The 25153-nt window shown below is 36.0% G+C and overlaps 1 protein-coding gene across 1 annotated transcript; it reads right to left on the bottom strand.

The window, feature by feature from the left end:
• Positions 1-93: 93 nt before the first annotated feature.
• Positions 94-25072, bottom strand: LOC140153298 (lon protease homolog 2, peroxisomal-like). Its single transcript, XM_072176017.1, is given in 20 exon segments — positions 94-2914; positions 3701-3811; positions 4034-4100; positions 4860-4996; positions 5948-6160; positions 6620-6780; positions 6783-6875; positions 7422-7530; positions 8931-9054; positions 9370-9449; positions 9617-9726; positions 9729-9763; positions 10652-10837; positions 11518-11691; positions 12587-12852; positions 13213-13296; positions 14110-14207; positions 14610-14808; positions 21245-21332; positions 24867-25072. Coding segments are annotated over 20 exon segments (2583 nt in total). The 5' UTR covers positions 24974-25072; the 3' UTR covers positions 94-2773.
• Between the last annotated feature and the right edge of the window lie 81 nt (positions 25073-25153).

Genomic DNA, 25153 nt, shown 5'->3' with positions numbered 1-25153 from the left:
CTTTTTCCAAGAATGAAAGGTCAAAATGAAGTCCCCATGGATGACGATAACAGACCGCGTCAAGCAGTCAAAAGTCTCGCATCACTTTCGATAATGAGTGCCGATTGTACCATAAAATGTGAGAGGCGAAACTGCTACGCACGTACGGCGTATTTTTATGGTGCGTAAACGCGAAGACACATAAAGCTCTATCGCATATACGCAAAGGCACGCAACACTGACGACCTGAAGTGATTGCTAGACACGCACGATCAGCCCTCATGAATGAACAATCAGCCCTCATGAATATATGCGAGAATTCAGAGCATACAAAACATGGGGACTTTGACTGTTGATACAGTCTCTTATCTCTTTCGTCCATGGAAATCCCAATATAAAGATGTTCCTAAAGCCATCTGCCATTTAAATGTACCTACTATTGTTCCTCTGAATGTCATTTAAGTTGTACTGCTTGTGACCCCATTATGACCCCAACCTTTTATTGTCATTTGAGCTGCAAATAATGAAAAAATATATTCTGTGCCAAGAATGTAGCAAAACATTTACACCTAGAAACTGCAGAGCACCATTGAATTTATTTTAATAAAAATGACTGTAAACATTTATGTTTCAACTTTACACCACAAACTGTTTTTGAATTAGCATACCGTAAAACCTCGTCCACAAGCATATAGTGAGTTTTTGATGAAAGCTAAATTAATACTTTTTTATGCCAGCACAATAGATTGGTCTTACAATAGCACTTGTTTGTATATGCTTAATTAATTTGCTCATACTCCCTAATATTATAAGTTTTTCAATGGATGGCGTCTGGATTAATTTAGCTTTCATCAAAACCACGTTATATGCTTGTAGACAAGGTTTTATGGTACTTTGCAATTGCATCATTTTCATTCAATACAAAATGTCTGGAATATTCTGAAGTGCCACTCACCAATTACTATGTTTATATTGGTTTGTACTTTTAATTTATTATATAAAATGATAAATACATACACCAAGCAGATATATTTGAATATTGAAAACACACTTGATGATGTAGTAAGGGTCAAAATCATGTATAGCTCCACATTGCTTCAATTTGGTCAACAGAGGGCTCTCACCATTGTGTGTATCAAAATTATTGGCCAAACTAGTGAAAAAATGCAAGATATAATATGATTCACAGGCATTTGTTTCAATCAACACCCATTCAGTGATCCCAGTGCAAGTGTACACAATTTAAAATTGTTTATAAATTGCTTAAAAGTGAAGGATAAGTAATTCAAATTGTCATTTGATATTTTTGAAATAAAAAATTGGCAAAAAACAAAGAAAACAGCTGTAGTATTGACGAGGTTGAAGCCTCATTCAAACACATGCAGCTAATTTATATACTATTAGTATATAAATATATAGATTCATGTGAAAGCCTTATTTTGTCTTAATACACAGCTTTCAGCTGAACCACTAGCAGGGTATGTACTATGTTAGCACAACTATGGTAATGATAAAGGTACAGAATTTGAATTTTGATGATTTGTACGATTATCCGGATGAGCAAATCACTGAATGGTCCTTTAAGCAATTTGGATTCCGACTGCCTCTTCAAAAAAAATTGGCTAGTTTACTTCTGGTTCAACTATTGTTTCAAATTTTGCAAAATATTACAATATATTTTTATATAAAATGTATTTAGTATAAAAACCAATTTTCTGTGAAACCAATTCTATTGGAATTTAAATCTGGTCAATACAAAAAATGTCATGAAATGTACACATATTAATAAATTAATCAATAAAGAACACTATGTCTTACACGCTGCAGTTTAAGCCGTCTCAGTTCAATCTTGGATACCGATCAAAATTAAAAATTACAAAATGTACAAAGGCATTTGTTTCATGATCAAACATTTTGTAGCAATCATTATTTTGAAAAGTACTGTGTATGTTACTATATATTTGGTGTACAAATAAAATCTTGAATGGTACAAGACACAAGTAAAAGTTATAAGTTTCAGTCATTTTAAGCCTGATCAATTTCATCGAATTTATATTTTCTTTCAATTTCCAAAGTATAAATACTGTAAAGTATTGATTTCTACAATAAGTAATTCTTCATGTTACAACAATCTTGAAGACTTCAACACTGATCTTGGTTTTTGCAATTTCAAGTTATGTACACAAACATTTGCTTGCATTGTTAATTTAACAAGCTCTCAAGTTTCAAATTCCAAGTTTCCCTTGCTTTAAGTACCACCTCAGTAGCTATCCATTTGCAAGATGTTATTACAAGAAGCTTCAGAGCACTTGTACAGTATGATACATAGACACCCGCTGATTCTTTTACAGGGATGTAAATATTCCGAAAATTACCAGAATTGCAGAAATTTGGGGAAAACAAATCTTTTTTTATTTGCATTTGCGGAATTGGATGATGATTATTCATCATAAAAAAAAGCCAAAAAAGCTTTTAGGAGGGGGTGATACTCTGCAGCTTATTCCCGGACAAACCTTCCTAAATGTTCAATACCGCACACAAAACCTGGGCCATCAGTCCAATCACCGGATGGATTTTCAGGAAATGGATATGTTGCCCATTTACATCCTTGCTTTTAAGAATGGCACATAATATATGAAATAAAGTACAGCTTATGGATGGTGTAGCTTATTGTACGACCAAGCCAAATTCTCTTGTACTTAATGTCTGGTCACATACTTCACATTAAAACATTGATTAGTGTTGGGTCACATTTGGTCCTTCAGTATTTTAACCTTACTAACTTGACAATTTCTTAGAGTTTACTGGGTATCACTGATCCATCAGGGTCAGAGGTTAATTGATCGGTGTCAGTTGTCATGGCTGGAAAACCACCTTCAAATGCAGCTTGCAAAACGTCCTCTAGCCTGGTTACCAAAGTGAATTCCAAATCATTCTGAGAAAAAAGAAAGAAAAAGAAAATGCAAATTTTAGAGAAACAGTTTTTTGGGAATAAATTTTTGTTAAGTTTCCTATGCAGCCTAGTCCTGGTAAATAGACATGCAAGATGCAACTCCCTACTCTGAAATAGGTTCTCGTTGTTGTCACATACTACAGATGAAATTATGTGTGTTGACTCAAAGAATTGGTGTGTTTACATGCGTGATCAAAGGCAGTACATCTGTACGCGCGGGAAGTAACTACTGCAAAGTACTGATGTCATTCTCTTCAGGAAGCTACATGGCTACTTGAACCATCACAACATTGCTTGTAACTATTATTGATTCCATAACACATTGGAGTGTTGGGAAAGGTTAAAGGTCATTGGACCTCGACCATTGTCCGAAATAGGTAATGGAATTAAGTATTATTGATGTCATCCTGACTGCATAGTGTGAAGTCAGTGAGTCCGTCAATTGATAATAATACCTGCCCAAAAATGATGGTTACTCCAAACAGTTGTGGAACGTATAATAGACCTGTGCAATCAATTTAGTCTGTTCACATAACGGCTTCTCATGGGAATTTTTTGTACCAAAGTCGTAGTAAGCACTGATTGCATGTTTGCACAAAACAGTAAAAAACAAACCCAAATTGATTCAAATTGTGTACCAACTGGTAATACTATAATCGAGGCAAAATATATTTTGATTGTAGTTGGAAAGAGGGGTGTGTCATCCAAATTTCTTACAATTTGACATCGGCTATTTATTTTATAGCTTAAAAGGTATACAATACATACCTTGATATTCTGCGGCACTTCTAGTAGATCTTTCTCATTGCGTTTTGGAAGAATGACTCTCTTCACACCTGCTCTGTGAGCAGCCAAGACCTTCTCTTTTATGCCACCGACCTGAAGTGCAAATATTCCATGTATTAAAAAGTAGCTTGCAAACAGAAAACCATATCATGTTTAGGGTGCTACTTAACTTAATTATATTTATGGACAGCCAATAACATTCATATATAAAGTTTCAACATGCCTACTATTAATAGAGGAGCCAGTACACAAACTTATTCTAAGCTTGTGCATGGAAACAAATAGAGCATGTATTGCAGTCAGGGTAATACTCACCGGTAAAACAAGTCCCCTCAGAGTAATTTCACCCGTCATGGCTGTATCAGATCGAACACATCGGTCCCTGGATTAGAGCAAAGAAAACGCACAAATCATCATAAAAGTGCATAAAAAAGTCTTTTAAATATTTAAAAATAAGTCATATGACAATGTGATACGGCAGTTTATTTAAACCCAACTGACAAAATTTACTGACTTACTAAGATAACTTGTGATCAAGGTTTTAACAGTTAACGTCAGTTTGGTCCACTTTTTTGGACAACCATAGAGTATAGATGCTTTTTAATGGTAATATTGATAGAATTTGTAATAAACACTCCCCCTCTAATAAACACCCCTCCCATTTTTCTGTGAAAAATTGACAAAAATTCAAACATTTCCATGCTATATCGTGTGAGTATAAGGTTAAAACTGGCATCAGTCATGTCAGTCTTATCAGTGACGATTGCTAAATTGCATGGACAAAACCTATTATGACTCACACTTCCATCCATTCCATTGCTTAATTATGGTAGAATTTCACCAGATTCTTGCTTGATGATGCACTTACGGGTGTAATTTTGATGTATTAACCATAAAAATGATATTTTCCATGGGCATCGCCATAATACTACAGTATATTATTAGTATAACCGTACTTTCTACAGCAGCACCATCAGTAAATTTAACCAGATTTTTAATTTTTTTACACTGACAATTCACCTTCAATAAAAGCCCCAGGGACGAGAAGGCACAGGAAAAGAGAGGGAGGAAGAGAGAGAAGATACAAGAAAAACAAAAGACAAAATTTACAAATTTACATTGCCTTGTTAGAATTACTTACGTAAATAGCGACACTAGTACAGTAACTATGGTAACACCAGCTGAGGGTCCATCTTTGCCAACAGCACCAGCAGGAAAATGAATATGAATGTCTCTATTCTCCATGAGATCTGTACCAGGCGTAGATGGAATATCACACTGAAATGGATAAAAGATATATGCATTACTATGGCAACAGGTCATCCTTGACAATGGTACCGGTAGTAAAACAAATATGATTGCATCTGTAAAGGGTCCATCTTTGCTGATAGACCCAACATGCAAAAATAATCTCTATAGACCATTCCTATTATTGCTATCTTCCTGCCGTTGATGATTTCACATCACCAAATAGAAATATGGTTGATTGTCCTTAATTTAATACTGCCTACACTATGCCCGTTTCAATTCTCAGCGAAAAACCATTACCGGCATAAAGCATTAAAATGAGCAGAAATTTGCATAATTTTGGCTAAATTTGGATTGGTCATGATAAGTAATGTTAAATCTTGCAAGTGAACCACAGATGGGAGAGATTGAGTAAATCTTAATGATTTTATGCATCCTTTTTTCTTCTGTTTTCCGTATAGAAACTCTAGCATGATTTTGCAGATTAGGTTATTAATTTGAGGGCCAGTCAACCTATTATTTTTCCTAATCAGAGGGATCAGGCAAGGGCTGATTTCAACCATCATAACTGTCGCTATGAACTGAGTCACTCCAGTCAAGAAAAAATGATGTTTTCTTAAGGCAAATTTAGTACACATATCTACAGGATTATTTTGATGTAAGATCCAATGGGCGAACATAGATATCACATTGAAATCACATACTATAAAACAACAAAATAATCATGTGACACCCTTCCTGATCACTCAAGAGATGTGAGTAGTCTGAAGAAATTTGCAGGAAAATGCAAGAAAAAGCCTAAAATGGACTGAAGATAAATAAAATAGAGGAAATTTGGAACAAATTGCTGGAAATCGGTTGAATGGTTGAAAACTTACCGTCCCTGGACCTTGCTTTCACTCCCTATACTACATGATATCAATGTAATATACATGTTCACATGTACAATAGTAGATAACACAAACAATCCAAGTAAATCACCTGTTTTGCATGACTTCGCACCCAGTTCAGTGCCAGTCTTGCCGATTCTTTCATCACATCCCCAAGTTGTCCAGTCAATGTCAGCTCTCCATCACCATCCATTCGTGTTGTTTCCACGTACAAGATTTCACCACCAAGAGCAGTCCATGCAAGGCCAATTGCCACACCTGGTTGAGATAGTCTCTCAGATACTTCACTTTCAAACATGTAGGGCTGGATAAGGGAAAGAATATGGTACTTTATTTTAATGTCTAGATCATGGGAATCTTAGCATATTATTTTAATTTAAATTCTATGCCCAAATTTTATTGAAAAAATGTCTTTCATACTCGAGATCTGCATTCACTTGTATGAAGGAGTGTATACATTATATCTGGGTAATTTGAGTGGAAGGAAGGGTTCTGAATGAGATTTTCCACTGAATAGTTACGCAATTAATGGACAATGCAGAGTAAAGGACTTTTTCACCATGCACCATCATCAAACCTATATCATTACACACAATTTTGGTAAAGATGCCTCCTCCCAAGCCAACCAAAAGTGTTACTATCAACTTTCAATCTCTTGTTTAGAAAATCTCTGCTTTCTCCTACAACATAAAATTTAACAACATTCCACAGTACCATTCTCAGTTTTAAGCTACAGGTTGTAAAAATATTATTATCAACTTACCCCCAAAATATCTTTGACAGCTAACTCATCGATAACAATGGGCATCTCAGGTGGCTGTGCAATAGCTGCCTCTAGCACTGCCTTATCCTCCAACTCCTTATGGACCTTTTCTTCATTAGTGCCTTCTGCAGAAGGTGCTTCTTCAGTCGCTTGTGGCGCTGCTGGGCTTCTGCCACACGCACTGCTACTGCACGGCATACGCCACCAAATCGACGTTCCAAGGTCCGTACACCGGCCTCTCTTGTGTACTTTGCAACTAACATAATAAATGATGTTAAATTGATAATGAATGAATCTGAATAATATTAAAATTCAAATTACAGGGCATTCTAATAGCAGTTCCTTGCATTGAAGGGGCAACCTTGTATCATGAAGCTAAGATAAATAAATAAAGTCTCAGGTTATGTATTTGATTACAAATTGCAACTACAAATTTGGCTTTTTAATTATGATTTTGTAACCTGACAAAAATCATTTACACTAGGTTAGGGATATGGCTGGGTTGGGGTATATAGTTCACTGTGTTAGAGAAAGAATTTGATGATTAGAATTTGGGTTAAGGCTAAATTGGGCTGAGTTAGGAGCTGTGGTTATCATTCATTCCACATTCATTTGTATTTCTGTACAGATGCTATTATCAAATGAGGGGCTAATTGAATCCACACTATTAGTTATTATGTTGCTTATTTTGGACAATGGGCAATCTTTTTACCATTACCAAAACCTGCCAAGATGATATGGAGTATTAAAATAAATGACTTTAAGGTTAGGATAAGGGTTTATGTTGGGGCTGTATTCTTACTGATAAGTTTAACAGCATCTTCACTAAACTGAATCTGCTCTTCAGTCAATCCATGTTCCTTCAACTGTTTGGGAAGTAGATGTCCAATTGCAATGTGCTTCTTTTCTTCCTATTATAGAATAATGACAAAAATGTATTATTTGGAAAGAAAACTCTATTTGTGAAAAGATCAAACACAGGTAATGGTAAGAAAATGTTATTGTACACACATGTCTTTGGGATCACCGATGTAGCTGATAATTTTTCAAAATAACCCTCTCGAAAGGAAGCTACCTATACCATATCCTAATAAGTGAATTACCTACACACATTCTATTCAAGTTACAAGCTGAAATGAAATGTTTCATCAAACATACATAACTGTATACACAAGTTAAAACTCTGATGACAGGAGCCCTTGACGATGTGAACACTGAGGGTGTATTATATGTAAGTGTATCCCAGCACATGAATTTACATAATAGAGGGGCACCTTGGGGCACCCACATGTGGCTAATTAGTACTACTAGCGGTCACCCGTATTTCGCGGTCACTGTGTTTATCGGTTACTGCCTTTTGCAGTACTTATATTTTATATTCTTTTTAATGTATTGGTCAGGTATAATGGGCAGGTTCAATTGCAGTGTTTGAGTTAATTTTTTACACCCCATTTTGAAAGTTAAGGTGTAATTTCACTTGGTGCAGGGCAATTTGAGGTGCAGTCTCGGAATAATCAAAATAAATGTACAATTTTGTAGAACAATACTTTCAACATTGGCAATGTATTTTGCACAGACACTGATTATGCTGCTAAACTGTGAGTTACGTTGCTAAAAAGTCACCCATTTAACCATCTGTCTCTATGGGACAGGAAATTGTCAAAAGTTGGGGATCTTCAAAAGTCACCCATTAGGGCTACTAAATCACAGTTTGGCAACCCTGTTTAATTTGGGTGATTTGGAGACTTTGACCTAATTCAATAAACAAACATTTAACTGTTGACAATAGGTTCTAGTTTGAACACTGACATGATAATGTTGACAAATTAGTTGAATAAACAATGCATGTTAATTACTCAAGTCAGATTCTCCTGTGTAATGGTATGAGTGACCCAATCTCAGCATTGATCAGATCAGACATAGGATTTGCGGGTATCATGTTAAACAGCATGACTGTATTGTAGTGTATTGTGACTGTTTACTCAGTGTTTACTCAGTGCTTAGCTCGCAGGTTGCTTGCTAGTGCATTGCTAGTGCATTTTAAACTAATTAACATTATTTGACACCATTAACGTAAACAAAAACAAAATTGGATGTTTTATTGGGGTGCGGACAACCTTACTAAAAAAAAAAAAAAAATCCGTTTTCCGAAATAATGTAAAACGTAGAAGTTTTTAGCCTTACCAATTCGCCAAACACAGTAATTTATTATAGATGGTGGAATCATGACAAAGCCACATAATTGTAATACAAGCTGTTGATAAAGGAGCCATCAACGAGAGCCTTCAACAATAAGGAAATTTGAACCTACCTGTGTGTATCCTGGCACATGAATCACCTCCATACGATCTATCAGAGCTGGTGGAATTGTTGACATGCTGTTTGCTGTGGCAATGAAGAGTACTTGTGAAAGGTCAAAGGGCACATTGAGGTAACTTGAGGGCAGCAGAGGTTAAGGATCATATGATTCACATCATACTCTTTTGCTTATTAAATTCCTCTTACTTACCCCTAACAGCACTGGGTGCTTCGGCTTCATTCCACAGATTCTTGTGGGATACTATGAATATATTTCTTTGTAGGGTGAGACACCTTTTAAGATGCTATCAATTAAAATCTTTTTATTGGAACATGTGCACATTTCTACGAATATGGCAATACTTGAAGTTGCAGTTGTATACATGTTAAGAGAATGTAGTACAGAGACATTTCAAAAGACATCTTCTTATGGGGCATTATAGAAAGGATACTGATCTGTGAAGCTGTTGTTTTGCTCTGGATCAAGGACCTCTAGTAGAGCTGCTGCTGGATCACCTTGCATGCTTTTACCCTGCAAAATAAAAACACAGAGTTTACTTATGTGAGTTGATATATGATACATATATCCACATGGTGTGTTCATATGGCCTATATTGATCTTGTAGAAAACCAATACTTAGCAATATAAGTTGAAGCAAATAAAAATGGATTCAGTGAAGCTAATATAAACATTCTTACCAATTTGTCAATCTCATCCAGAAGAAACACAGGGTTACTGGTGCCAACAAGTTTCAATCCATTTATAATCCTTCCTGGCATGGAGCCTATGTATGTCCTACGATGCCCCGAATGTCTGATTGGTCACAGCAACCGCCAAGTGAGATTCTAGTGGAACGGAGACGGGGAGAGTAAGTGTGAAAATCCTTTGAGTGCAGGGAAGAAGTAAATGCTGAAATATTTATAGATACCCAAACATGACCAGAAATGGCAATCAATATGAAGGACAACAGAGAGGTTTAATAAATGTGATTAGGACGACTCCCATCAAACTTGAAACAACTCATTCCAATCAAAAGTGTGTGCCCTGATTTACAAACTCGTCACTCCCCCATCAAAATGCAGATTTTGGCATCAGGTGGAAGTTCATGTTTTTCTCATGACCAAAATGAAATTTTAGGCCTGGAATATGACTTGTTTAGGTGGTATGAACAAAAATATGGTATAATATTTTGCAGTAAACCTTTGATGAGCGCGTACTACTGTGATGTTTCAAAGTCAGAGCTAACAACGCAACAAAGTTCATTCATAAATTTCCACTCGGCAACAGCAGATCGCCTCAGCAGCCAATCAGAGACAAGTGCATTTCAACGCAGTAAATACACGGATTACGCGATGTACGCTTAAAATACGCTCTCGTCAAAGGTTTACTGCAAAATATTATAGTTTGGCAGTGTGCTGTTCTATGGGCAACTGTGAAACACATGATTGCTTCTATAATCCAAATCGCTGAAGCAATTGAACTTGGAATAAGAATGTTTGGGTGATGGACCTTAATGTGAAGTAGAAAACATAGTGTCTTACAATCAGACCACCTGCCTGTAATTACACATATCTCTTATACTTGTATGTATACATTGCCTGACCCTAGCTTTGTCAACTCCAGGAACCCAATAAAGTACAGCATATTTATTTGTTAAGACTTTGTGGAAGGTAGCCTGGCTGCCCTCCCATGGCCCTGGAGGATAATCTTACTATTCCTTACTGCTGATTTACCTGTGAAATGATCTCCCCATTGTATGTGCTATAGATCTTCCAACGCTAGTTTTGCCGACTCCTGGAGGCCCAACAAAGCACAGGATGGGGCCCTTGAGGGTATTCTTGAGTTGTCTTACAGCAAGATATTCTACGACACGTCGTTTCAGTTTCTCCATCCCGTAATGATCTGCATCCAGGTCACGTCTACAATAAAAGAATGGGCCATGGCATTCAGCAGTGATTTTAAACTGGAACATTTTATCACAAACTTTGTTCAATAATTAGATTCTACATCAATACATTGTCACATTACATACATTTTAAACATAAAAATCATTTCCAGATTTTGCATGGATCATTGTGTCATTCAGAATCCTCTCATGTTGCCTACTGTGATCTTAATTTAATTACACATTTTTCATTGCAGTTTCTAACTACATGCATGAAACATTAATTTTTGTTATGAACTGATTTTCCCTGAAGGGTTCATCTGTACACTCCAGAAAGTTTCTTGACGTTGTAATGAATGAGAGATGTAGGGGAGAGGGATCATATTAACAATTTGTTTAGGCATCAGCTGTTTTCTTATTAATGGGGTAGGGGGTAAATAAATTGAGTGGTAGGGAGAAGTCTGGAGGAGGATTATAGTTTGTTTGGCTTATAATTAGTGAAATTTATTCAGTTTTTGTTACTGTATAAGTCGATAAAGTCCCAACTTACGGCTGCGTAAATTCACAAGCGCACGGTAGTCATGTATTACACGTCGCATAAGTACTACACCCAACTGCATGCATGCCATTCTATATCAATAAATGATGTTACAAGTTGTTTTTTGCCACTCATAAGCCGAACAAACTTTAGGGGATGGACCATATACAACGTACCTAGCTTGTGCAATATCTAATACATCTTTCGTCTGTTTCGACCAGGGTAATTCAGCCATCAGCTCTAGGTAGTTCCTTGTTAATGAATATTCTGGCATGGCATTTGGCATTTTCTTCAGGCGTTTGAGTTCCTTCTGACATGCTTTCAATGCATGTGGAGGCATGTTGGCCAATCTAGAAAAAAATAAATAATAGTCACACCTTAAGTATAAACACCCAAATCATGTATGGGATACACCTAAATATATTTGGCGACAAACAAAGAATGAAGCCCCAAGTTTCGACCAAACCACAACTTTTACATATATGTGACAGAATCTGGTCCATGGAGGCCAAAGGTGGCAAATTTGAAATTGAGATAAAAGGCAAAAATATAGAGTAAAAAACAACAATATACATAAGAGAATAGACATCACAAAACTTCATAACTTTAGAACCAAGTATGCTAGACATTTGGGGGTTTTCAGTATATGATAGTCTAATGTTTGTATAAGGTAATGATTATAGTTACTCAATTAAAAAAATGTCTCCTTTGGCCTCCATGGACCAGATCAAGTCACATATAATGTATTTGTTAAAATTACTGGCACTCTTTCTTGTCCATGGTTGTGGTGTTACGAGGGAGAGTGCAGATTAGTTTTTTGGCAAAAAAATGAATTGATCATCCGATTCATCCAGTTATTCTATCAATCTTTACATTGAATGTTTAGACTGAAAGCATGGCAAATACTTTAAATTTTCTTCTTTTTTCTGGTAAGACATTCAATTCTACTTTCTTGTGTATAAATAATAATGGTTGGATAGATCGATCTATGTGATGGAAGCAAATGCCACAATTATCACAATATTTCCAAAACCCTAGGTGCAGCATTCACAAAAGAAAAAGATCTTGCATACAAAATAATAGAGATCTGTAGAAGTTGGCAAAAATTTCACATTATGAACCCTGTCTAAAACATTGGAGGGGCAATGGGCATAACTCTATGTCATATGATTGCAATTCTACCAGCTTGGAAGTAAGTATCATTTTCCTGCATTGTCAAGCCTCACCCCTCCCAAAGCACCATACCTTATTTTCTGTTCCAATTCTTTCATCTCATCTTGTTCATTCTCCTCATCTTCACCATCCATCCCACCACCACGTCGGATTTTGGGTCCACCCATATCCTTCAGTGATTTCTTGAAGACAATCATGTCTCTATTGTTTCGTAATGTATGCGGCATATTGCTACGATCACGGCGTGTCTCCTTAAGCAGACGCAAACCTTCGATTTGACGCGCAAGAAGTGGGAGCGTTTTCTTGAGACGTTCTTCCAGATCAATTGCGTCAAGGACCTGAAATTTAAAAAAAATGGAATTAAGACTAGGAGAAAGTCTGTCTTGTTTTGTTGAGGTACACTGTTGTACAAGCTAGCCAATTCTCCCATTCTAGTTTATATGGTTATATGGTTATAGGATGTTAATCGTTAAATCCATGATTTCATTGTTTTTACCTCAAACATCACCAGAGATGGGAAGTTGTTACATAAACACTCTATGTTTTGATTGATTAAACAAATTGTCAGATAAATTGATGTAGTTGACAAGTTGAATGATCGATCAGTTGATTTGAAAGTTGTTTGACCAATTGACAAGATTCAATGATTGATTGATTTAGTTGATGAGTTGCTTGAATGATTAATTGATTTATATTACCTCAAGTTTCTCATTGTACGATGCCTTGACGATGGCTGCAAAAATGTCTAAGAGTCGAGCTACTGGAAGGTTGTTTAATAGTCTCTGTTCAAGAAAACAAGTAAACAAACAAATATACATATAATTAAATATTTCGTAAAGTTTCAGCTATTTATGAAACCAGTTTAAATCCACATCTGTCATTGTCAGTGTTTGAGGTTTATGATTATTGATACACAAACCAAAATATTCCAGCTTTTGGAGGAGAAAAATCCAATAGAATCAGTCCTCCTCTGACATTTGACTGCTTTTAGTGACTAAACAATTATTTCTGCAAAGAACCCAACATGTAGGAAGTTGTATAATTTGGATATTAGTGACCATGGTACTGACTGCTTATAGACTTTTAGTCCACAAAAACAATATTTATTTCATGTATGGAGGGGCAGTCTACATTTCTTTATGGTCATCAATAAAGGGGACATGGGGCAGTTTACTTCAACAGCTCTTTTCACATCTTCAGAAGGCCAGTGGTAACCTACTTTGAATAGTTCTTTTCAGAGCCACCAACATTTCAGTAGATAAGGTACATCTGGTATAAAATATTTTGAGAACCATTATTTCTTAAGTAGATTGAAGGGCAATCTATCGTTTGGTAAGGAGCAGTACAATATAATACTCTTTTGACAAGAAGCAAGCTACATGCAGAACTCTAGCCAGATGAAAGCCTGACAGTTCATACTTCCAATGATAAATCACTGAAACCCTTAATCTGTATGTATGAATAAGTGAAAACCTAATTGAGCAAACTCAGTTGATTAAGTTCCATGAATAATTCCATATATTATGATAATCAATACAAAAACAACATGAGTGAATCACATGAATCTTCAACCATTAGAATGTGGTTTACCTCACCTTGAGTTTAGCAACAACAGGTACAGCTACATCTAACATATCAACAAGACGATTAGCTTGATCACGAAAGTCATCATACTCTGCTGCCTGGCTGTCATCTGTGGATAGATCAAAGAATTAAACGGAATGTTACGAGAAATCTGCCATATCATAATAATCTTCACACTCTACTCAGTCATATAGCTATTTTCTGTATTATGATCAAGGAATTATTAAAAGAGAACAATTGAAGACTAGTCCTAAGCATAATATGAGAAATGTGCTGTATTGACAAGGGCATGATATTTCTATACTCAACACATTCCAATTTCTGTCTTCATACTCAGTGTAATTAGTTTTTTACATGCAATATAAAGCCCAAAATATTTAAAAAGAATGTGGATGCCTCACACCTTCTTTGCAAAACCCATCATACTCTGCCACTTTGCTATATTTTTATAAAAGAATTTGAAGACAAAATAAAGATTCTGGTCTTATATTGATGCTTCATGACTACCTACCAGTCTCTTCTCCTGGCAATTTGTCAAGTTGAATGACCTGTGCCACTGGGTATGGTGACTCCTGGATTAATTCCTTTACTTTGAACCTGCATAAACCAGTTACAAGTAGAGTGTAAGCTGGTTTGGGCCAGTTTGTTCCAGTTACTTGAACTACAACTGCTGCCGTGCCTATCTCATGCATACTGGTGATGTCAGTATCCTGAAATGACAAGGTTTAAAAAAATAAATAGAGGTAGCTGTTCATCCTCGTGAAATATGTGTACATACTTTATACTTCCTATTGCAGCCCATGTACTGAGGCTATACAGTACGACAGCAACTTAGCCCACTTCCGGTCATTTTTACCGGCGTGACCTCTGCTGTTACGTAACGTAATGTTGAAAATCAGGTGGCAAATACAGTTTTTCAGAAAACATCAAAAAATGGAATACACGAGTCGTTTCTCCCTTCATTTCCACATTGAGCCCATAGATAAGATATGAAACATGAGTATAAGGCAAACAGTAACGTGTAAAAGTCCAATTATTGTGGAGAAAATTAATGTTTATTGTGTGCGAAGTAGCCTAAAAAATGAGAAAAAATGCATGTCACGATCACCAAAATGGTTATATCTGCAACTATGAACCAACACCGGTTATATGCTTTTCTGTAATGATAGATATTAACTAACTTGAGCTTGTATTAAATTTTCAGCGAAAATGATTGGTGGAATAATCTAGTCGTAGGTTGGAAAGTTGCTTTCAAAAGGGCTTCTCCTCGCAATCGTGCGTGACCATTAGTGACCAGTGTCACCAGGAAAATTAACAGCCGGCCTTGTCCATATATCGATTAATAATTGTCAGGATCGTCCAGTTGACTACAGTGATATTTATTTATTCATACAAGATACTGCCCTGTCTTACAAAATATCGAAGTCAATATAAAACGTAATTTCAAGCCATTTGACTGAACTTACAAACAGTTTATAAAAGATTTTTGTTGAACGAGACACTGAATTAGAAATAACATTGCAAAAGGTACGTGAATAAGTTAGCAGGTTGTGATGGTCTAGTGGCTAAGGCCGTGCCTGGAGTGCGAGAGGTTGGAAGTTCGAACCCTACCATTGCGGGTTTTTTTTTTTTTTTTTTTTTTAAATATTTATGATATTAGTAAACAACTTGCAGGAATGGTTTCTGATCATTTGAAGCAGAAATAATGAGGTAAAATGAAAGAAAGCATTTTTTTTATCTTGACCGCCGTGTGGTGTTCTATAATTAAAGTTACTCTAGACAACGAAACGCTGATTCCAATTTTGTGTATGTCTGGGTAGGGTGTAAGAACGGTGTAAAAATTACAAATAATATTATGCCAAAATATTAATCAGGTTTGAAATTCGTAAATTATGGCTGACGCTATCTCATTTTTTAATATGTAGGCCTACACATAAAGAAAAACATTGCAAACGTGTTGCATAGAAATATTTTCAAATGATCATATAAATACTGACTGGCCTACACACATACACCATAGGCCTAACAGAACAAGAGAGAAAAAAATCGAAATGCTGTAGGATTCAACCTTCAACCTATCGCACTTCAAACCACGGCGCCAACCACTAGACCATCACAACCTGCTATACCATACTCGTATCTTTTACAATCTTATTTCTCATTCAGGGACTCGATCAACAATAATATTTTTAAAACTGCTTTCAGTTCAGTCAAATGAGGTGATACTACTTTTTATATTGACTTCAATATTTTGTAAGTTAATGCAGTATTTTGCTTGAATAAATAAATATCACTGGAGTCAACTGGACGATTCTGACGATTATTATTCGATATAATGACAAGGCCGGCTGCTATTTTGCTAGTGACACTTGTCACTAACGGGTCACGCAAGATTGCGACAGGGCTGTTTTGAGAGTAACTTTCCAACCTACGACTCGATTATTCCACCAATCATTTTCGCTGAAAATTTAATACAAGCTAACGTTAGTTAATATCTATCATTAGAGAAAAGCATACGACCGGCGTTTAGGGGAGATTGGGGTTAGTTGAAACATTTTTCACAAAATCGTCTTTTTAACGCAAACCGATTACTTTCAAGAAACACTAACCATATCAGTATAAACATATACATACATGCTACAAATACAGCCTTAAATTTTATTGGACCTGCTTATGATTATTCATATAATCCAATTTGAAAATTTGAAAAAAAGTGTTTCAACTAACCCCACCCCTGGGGTAAGTTGAAACATAGGGTGGGGTTAGTTGAAACATGGCTTGTAAAAATGTCAAAATAATTATTATTGTGTTGTTAGGGTTATACTTCCCTTGAAGGCACCCTTTAACATACAATCAGTGTGAAAAAATGAATAAATAAATATGTGGGAGCGCTGGTCAATACTTTGGACACAAGGTGACGAGTGTCACCATGGACAAAAATATGAGAAGCCTAAAATATTATAAAATGTACTTTCTGTGTGCACTTTTTGCTTGTATTATTGCTTTTTTAACCATATTAAAGCAATATTGAAGAAATGGTAAACATGTTACAAATTTTAAAAAGTCAAATTTTTAACCCTATTTTTCTATTCTATTTTCACCTTCAACTAACCCCACCTCAAAAGTTTCAACTAACCCCGATGCCTATTTTTACATTTCAAAGTTCATTACACAAAATAAGAAATACAATAAAACTTGTATTTAACATTATTCTGGGACTTACTACTAGTGCTTATGATACTCAAAAAATAATCCCCTGAATCTTCAAACAACATGGAGATAACGCATATTTTCTGAGGGGTATAAAAATTAGTGAGCAAGTCAAAAAACAGATATTCCTTTCCCAAGCCAACACTGGTGGGGCATCAGTGCTGTTGCTAATTTGGTGGATGACCCTTACTAATACCTATTACTAGGTGCCAGTATTTTACCAAATTATTTTTTTGTGTCAGAAAAAAATACAATGTTTCAACTTACCCAATCTCCCCTACTCACTGTTGTAGATATAAGCATTTTGGTGATCGTGACATGCAATTTTTCTCATTTTCCCGGCCACTTTGGACATGTTCAAGCTTCTTTATTTTCAATATTATTCAACTTTTACTCGTTTTTTGTTCTTTGCACAAATGTTTGGTATCTTATCCGTGATCATGGTACGCAAAAAAAGAAAAAAGCGACCCGTGTCTCCCATTTCTGGAGCTATTTCGCTAAAAACATGTTTGCCGGTCAAATTTTCAACATTTAGTTACGTAACCCGTGTTCACCAACCCGTAAAAATTTCTATCGAACAAAGAGGTCACGGTTGCCGTCGTACTGTATACTGGAAGTCCTCTGCAACCTAGAGGGTTAAGCAGGTATCCCCCTTCTCTTTCTTCAAATAGCTCATCTTTTCTTTAAGGGGGTACTACACCCCTGGCCAATTTTGTGCCTATTTTTGCAATTTTCTCAAAAATTATAGCGCATTGGTGGCAAGTAAGATATGTATATTATAGGGGCAAGGGCTACAACTACTGCACTGAAAATTCAGCAACTCAAGGTAAGTAGTTATTGATTTATTGATCAAATATTGGTTTTCCCTCATTTTTGACTGTAACTCCACAGCTGTTGTCTGTGCTGAAATAAAATTTCCAGTGAAGTAGTTGTAGTCCTTGCCCCTATAATATTAGAGTCAAGCGGTAGCATGACCAGCAAGTTTTAAAAAAAAACGACTGACAAAGAAGAATAAACAGATGCACATGGACTATATTTACATCTAAAACAAAACGCTATTGTTCTGTGATATTTTTCGCTTGGTACAAAATATATCTAAAACCATGCTAAATCTTATTTATTGTCCAAAGTGTAATATTTTAATAACTCATTAATTCAAAAAGTTACACCAAACTTACAGTCAATTCGATTGTTTGATAATAAACAAACATTCTTGTATTATTTCACGCGGTATTTCGTAGCCAAAATTAGTGTAAAATCATAGCTAATCATACTGATATCCAGAATCTTTCGTCACTGCTACAGCCATACATGGCTGTCACTGTCGCACTACTTTTTGAGATTCACTTTCAAAATATACCCTAGCATTTTCCTGGATACCCTACATACAAATTCTGGATCCCATTCGCCAAAAAATTAAGTTTTTCACAATTCTTTTATTCTTTCCGGACCACAGCATACATTCATATTAATAAATACTCCACTTTCACACGTCGTTATATCGGGACGTCCCGTGGCGAAGTGGTTAAGGCCGTGGACTTCTAATCCACTTTTGAAGTTTTGCCCAAGTTCAAACTTCCCACCACCTTTTTTAAAATGTTTTATTAACCAATTTATTGTCATAAATCAAGAATAACACCATTTCGAACATCCATTGCTATTGTGATATTGTATTTTTTTTCATCAAACAAACATGTTTGATTTTTTATTCACATTTAGGGCTAGGCCTAGGGCCTACTTTCACCATCCAGATGCTTTCACCATGCCTGATATCATGATATCTTCGTCATTTAAAACACATTTATCAGTGGCTCTGTTCACAGCTCAGACTGAAATTATATTTGGAATAAATATTATAAATTGTAAATTTAAATCACAAATTAAAATCACAAACAGCGAAAGATCACCAACAACTGCCGCTGAATATTGTTATCCAACTAGATTTCCCCACAGGGCTATAAAGAACCACAAACCGCAAAATTTGGATATATACTAGATTGCCCTGCATGGCTATAAAGAATCACACACCACGAAATATGGATATCCAACAAGCTTAAACTATAAATTAGCTCCCGATAGAGGGCAGGGCTTGATAAGGGAAATTAAAATCACAAACCATGAAAGATCGCCGACAACCGCCGCTAATAGGATATCCAACTAGATTCCCGCAGGGCTAAAAGAACCACAAACTGCGCAATTTGGATATCCAACCAGATTTCCCACAGGCATATCGATTATAAAAAACCACAAACCGCGAAATATGGATATCCAACAAATTAAGACCACAAACCGAATTTCGATATGCAACTATTGCCCCACAGGGCTTCAAAGAACCACAAGTCACGAAATATGGATATCCAACAAGCCAGATTATAAAGAACCACAAACCGCAAAATATGGATATCCAACAAATTAAGACCACAAACCGCGAAAGATCAACAACAACTGCAGCTCAATATTGATATCCAACTCGATTGCCCCGCAGGGCTATAAAGAACCACAAACAGCGAAATTTGGATATGCAACTAGATTGCCCCACATGGCTACAAAGAACCAGAAACCACGAAATATGGATACCAACAAGCTTAAACTATAAATTAGCTCCCGATAGAGGGCAGGGCTTGATGAAAACCACAAACCACGAAAGATCGCCGACAACCGCCGCTTAATAGGAATATCGAACTAGGTTGCCCCGCAGGGCTACAAAGAACCACAAACATTAAAACACGATTATATTGCCTATTCGGGGCATTTAGACGCTTCCGTAGTATAGGCTTAAATGTAATGCGCATTTACCAGTTCCGACTTGAAGTAGGCCTAAATCGGACTTACTCTCTGTGTCTCTCTGGCATTGTCAACATTGGGTGTGTGTTGTTCATATTTACATTTTCTTTACATATTTACGTTGCCTTGAATAATTAAAATATATTAAAATGCATATTGATCATTGTGTACGCCTCTTAACATTACAGTCACGTGTGACAAGCAAGTTTTAAAAATAAACGACTGATAAAGTTTGGTTTAATTATTTATTGTCATGAATCCGGAATTGCAACTTCAAACATCTATTTTTCGTTTTATTTGTTTTATGGAGCACATCCTAACCTGATGACTTTCCATGCTTGGAGCTGCTTGGCTACATTCATAAAAAGAAAAGAAATCTACCAAAAAACGTTGACAACGTAAAGAAATCAGCAAGTTTAAAAAACCCACCTCGGCTCACTTTTTGAAACTTGGTCCCATTTTAAACACCAACAGCAAATTATTTTATTTCAACAGAACACAGCGTTTCCAACAAGATTAAAAGCCTACGTGTTATTTGTTTAATTCAATCATTAATCATGATTATTATAAAACAAAACACAATAGGATATTGGCTTACCGTGCAAGAACAAGATAATAACCTTTCAGGTCGCTCCAGAAAGCTTACAAATTAATATCGATCTGCACATTAAAGATACATAACACTTCTGGAAATGTTTTAAATTTATATAAATATGATAAAGTTTAAATCAGTACCTTTTACAAATGGGACCAAGTTTCAAAAAGTGAGCCGAGGTGGGTTTTTTTAAACTTGCTGATTTCTTTACGTTGTCAACGTTTTTTTGGTAGATACATATCTTACTTGTCACCAATGCGCTATAATTTTTGAGAAAAATGCAAAAATAGGCACAAAATTGGGCAGGGGTGTAGTACCCCTTAATGCGCATAGGATTGACTCTTCTATACAAAGGATCACCAGCTTTATGTGACTTCTGAACCATGATGAGATGCTGTTCATACACTAGCACATACTAAGCTGTGTATGGTGGTGAAAAGGAATTATGCAATTATATTCTGCACTGCTTCACAATCAGAGAAATTAATTCTTAATTATAAGGGAGCTATAAAGACAAAGCTGTTTATGAAAATGTTGCCTTTGTACTAGCTACAAACCTCACTATCTGCTTCTCTTGGTACCACACCTATCACAGTGCTACTCAGTGTGTTGTGGCGTAATATCCGACTCTTCACCATATTCATGCTGCAAAATACACAATGTAAATCAATATTATACCGGTACATTAAATTAGGCCTAAAAAAGAAAATTGTTTGATTGGCGTAACCCGACCGACCTCAAAATTAGGCCCGACCCTAGACTTTTTTCTTATTTTTTTGGCAACAATTTTTAAAAATTAAAAAAGAAAGTTCAATTTAAAAAAACGGAAACAAAAAAGTTCCAAGGCCTTTATCATACGCAATTTACCGCTTAAAATGTGTGCAAAAAATTGCCAACCGACCTACCCTAATTTTTTTTATGTTACGCCAATCACATAAAACATAATTTTCTTTTTAGGCCTTACTATCAAACGCATCGTAGGTTCATTTTTTTGGGATTTGTAAGATTTTTTTCAAATCTTTCAAAATGTAGAGACTTTGCAATGCTTTAGGTCGTGCGCCATGAATTGGGGGCCAAATGCGTTACATACTAAAAAATTGAACAATTTACATGTTTTTATACTTCAACTGATCTAATTCATAAACTGTTCTTCAAAACCATATAAAATTATATATCACTATAAAGCTTAGAGTACCAGGAATACACACGTACAAACAATTGGTCAATATACAGGGTGCCACAAATGTCATATAGGGTGGAATAGTTATATTTTGGTTCAAAATGTATACAATTTTGTTCCTCTCTTATTTACTAACATAAACACCTGGTCTGCTAAAACCTATTTAGATGTGCTAATAACATTGTAGACTTTCAAAAAAGCAAACTTGTAATGATGAGTTATGTTGCCTAACTGAGATACAGGGTGTTCAAAAGTCGTACAAAATTTTTATGATTTTTATTACATTTTCAATCATAACTTTTTCCTTCATGCCCTACACAAAAACCAATGGCATATTTGAATTCCTCATCAAATTTCCTTCTTAGAAAAGATAACTTTTATAAGTAGGGTAACTTATTCAAGAAATATGACATTCAGAACATTTCGGAGCATAAATGCATGCTATACAGTAACGTATAGGAAAAGTGTAGAACCCATGACACAGAATGCAGCACATTTACAACAAATTATACTAGCTTGGAGTAAAATTGGTCACATTACCTACTAGACATAAATACCAAACCAATGGTACATAATCCATCCCATTACCTTGCTGGGTTACGAAGTTACAGTAAAAAATAAATTCGAGAGGCACTCAAAATCAATATTCCCTATACTTTAACACATGCCTCAACCGTATTCGCCGCCACCCCTGACACTACTTCGTTTGAATTGCAATATCTCAAGAAGGAAATTTAGTGTGAAGTTGTTACTTTCCAAGATGTTAGCTAGATAAGTTAGCAACAAAATAAGACCAAAACTAGTTCAGTAACCCTCTCCATTCTTGAGATCTGGTATAGAACGTCCTGAAAAAAATGTAAAAATGTAACACCGCCACCTTTTCCTATACCCCAATTCATGACGCACGACCTTTATATAGTACAGCTAAATGAGTTTTATTAAAGAATAAGGATCATTTTCAAATCTTTTTGCAGAACTGGTACTCAATATGTTGGGGGTTTATCCCTCAGAATTTCACATTTGAAAAAAAGAAAGAAAAAAAGGGTCTCCTTGTTTTCCTCCAGTACTGTTGGAAAAAGACCGAAAACTACTAACAATGCTGATTGAAAAAAACAAAAAAACGATCCCCCTTACTATCATGATGATCCCCCATAATCAAAAATGGATACAAAACACATATTGCACAGCAGGTATTACTATATATGCAAAAAAAAAAAATCACACTCTGACTGGAATGATTTATATATATATTTGTCACCAACTTTGTACTATTAAAAATGCTGTTCTACTGTGTAGCTCAGAGATTAGTGCTCACCGCATAAGCCAGAGGTATAGGGTTCAAGTCCCAGCACACTGGCAGCAGCGTTCGAAATAGGGCCGGTCAGCCGGCCATTGGCTTGTAACTTTTTGGCCTGGCCTGTAACTTTTTGGCCTGGCCGGTAACTTTTCTGACTGGCATCTAGTTGCCGGCCCGGCTGGCCAGTAACTTTTGAAGGTCAAGCCCGGCTGGCCTGTAACTTTTTGAGGCATATTTCGAACACTGACTGGCAGGTATGTTCAGAGTTTTTACTCTGGCTTTAATATCTGCCTATGCATGCTAATGTTTTCATTGTAATTTCATGTTTAAGTGTGCGATGTGTGGTTCTTCTTTCCTCTGTAGGGTTAAGTGACTGAATTTGAATATCGTTCCCGCATCTCCATACATGTACATGTGTTGACTGTAGATGTAGTGGATAGTACATAGATTTCTCGATCAATATTAATGAACCCCTTAAGTAGTCCGAATAATCAGACCCAGAACAAAATATTAATTTCTGACATGATCGTGTACTGGGTCTGAACTGTTTCCATATGAAATCTTGATGGCAAATTAGATGAAATTGGACAATAGAAGCACATGGTTCTACGTGACAGCTTTTTAATCCCTATTCAGGTTACGTGAATCACGCTATTGTGGACCCTCCTTCTGATACTTGAGTGTTTGGACAAGCGGAACGGTTTTTTGTCTACCTCTCTGTTTGTAAACAAACCAGGAGGTCGAAATCGTCCTCCTCGCCGAATACGAAAGTCAGCGTAATAGTACGGCACTACCCCTTAAGCTGGATTCATAGCTCGTTGCTTTTGCATTTATACATATCACGGTGATAGCGATCGTTGTAGACGACAATTAAAATGTTCTAAATGCCACAAAATACATTTTAGAACACCCATTTAAAGGAGTATTTCGTGATCCTAGCATCCTCTATTTATGTCATTTTTCATTAGATATCCACGAAAAAAACTATTCCCAAAATTTCAGTTGCTTCCGATTTTATGCGTTCATGAGTTATGCATGATTATGTGTATTACACTGCTCCATAGACAATGCGTTGTAATTTCGTTCTGGTGCACCAGAACGAAATTCAAATTTCACGATATTTTTGCTAAACGAATTAATCTGCAAGAAATATTTTGTACATAAACATTATGTAGCCAGAGTATTCCAGTGATATAAAAATCTCAACTTTTTTTAGAAAAGTGGGGGATGAGGCTGTGGATCACGAAGTGCCCCTTTAATTGCTGTCAATAATTCTTGTTTTGAAAATAATTCATCACCAAAAGTTTATAATTAATCAAAAAAGGTACGGTATATTAATTAGCAAAATACTGACTGGTTGATGCATTCATGTGTCAATTCACCTGTATTCACAGGTCTGTCTTCACGGGCTCCTGGTAAGACAAAATTCTTATTTTTGCCCACCCACACTCATCATAAAAACCACACTGCATCGCTCGAAAGTTGAGATCTAATTCAACTCGCAAAAGCGACCTCGTTTTAGCCTCCGCGATTTGTATCGATTGAAAAGCGATCGAGTATAAATTCAGCTTTACATAAACTTGTCTTGTCATGCTTTATCCCCGGCTTTATCAACAAAAACAACACAGTCAAAATCCACACAAAAAACAAAATCATACACAACATCATGAACATGTCAGTGAAGCTTACATACGCCACATACTTTTTAGGTGTATTTACAGGTATCCTCATAGAAGATCCTGGTAATAACACTCGATCTGATACCAATAATAGAGGTAGCCGACTCGGAATGCTGAGATACGCAGCCATGATTTACGTAAATATTGTAAACTTTAAGCTTATCTGATTGCTGATCATGTGAATCGTTCGTGTGCTTGACCTGTACTCTGTACAAGCAAGGTCACGTCACTGAAGTCTATTCACAGTTGCAGTCGCGGATAGTAAGCGATCAAAATTTTAACCAATTAACTTTAATCTTCAGCTGCACAC

This window comes from Amphiura filiformis, chromosome 1 (genome assembly GCF_039555335.1).
Source record: "Amphiura filiformis chromosome 1, Afil_fr2py, whole genome shotgun sequence".
Taxonomy (NCBI): domain Eukaryota; kingdom Metazoa; phylum Echinodermata; class Ophiuroidea; order Amphilepidida; family Amphiuridae; genus Amphiura; species Amphiura filiformis.
Note: the sequence above shows the minus strand (reverse complement) of the source record. Positions and strands in the feature narration are given on the sequence as shown.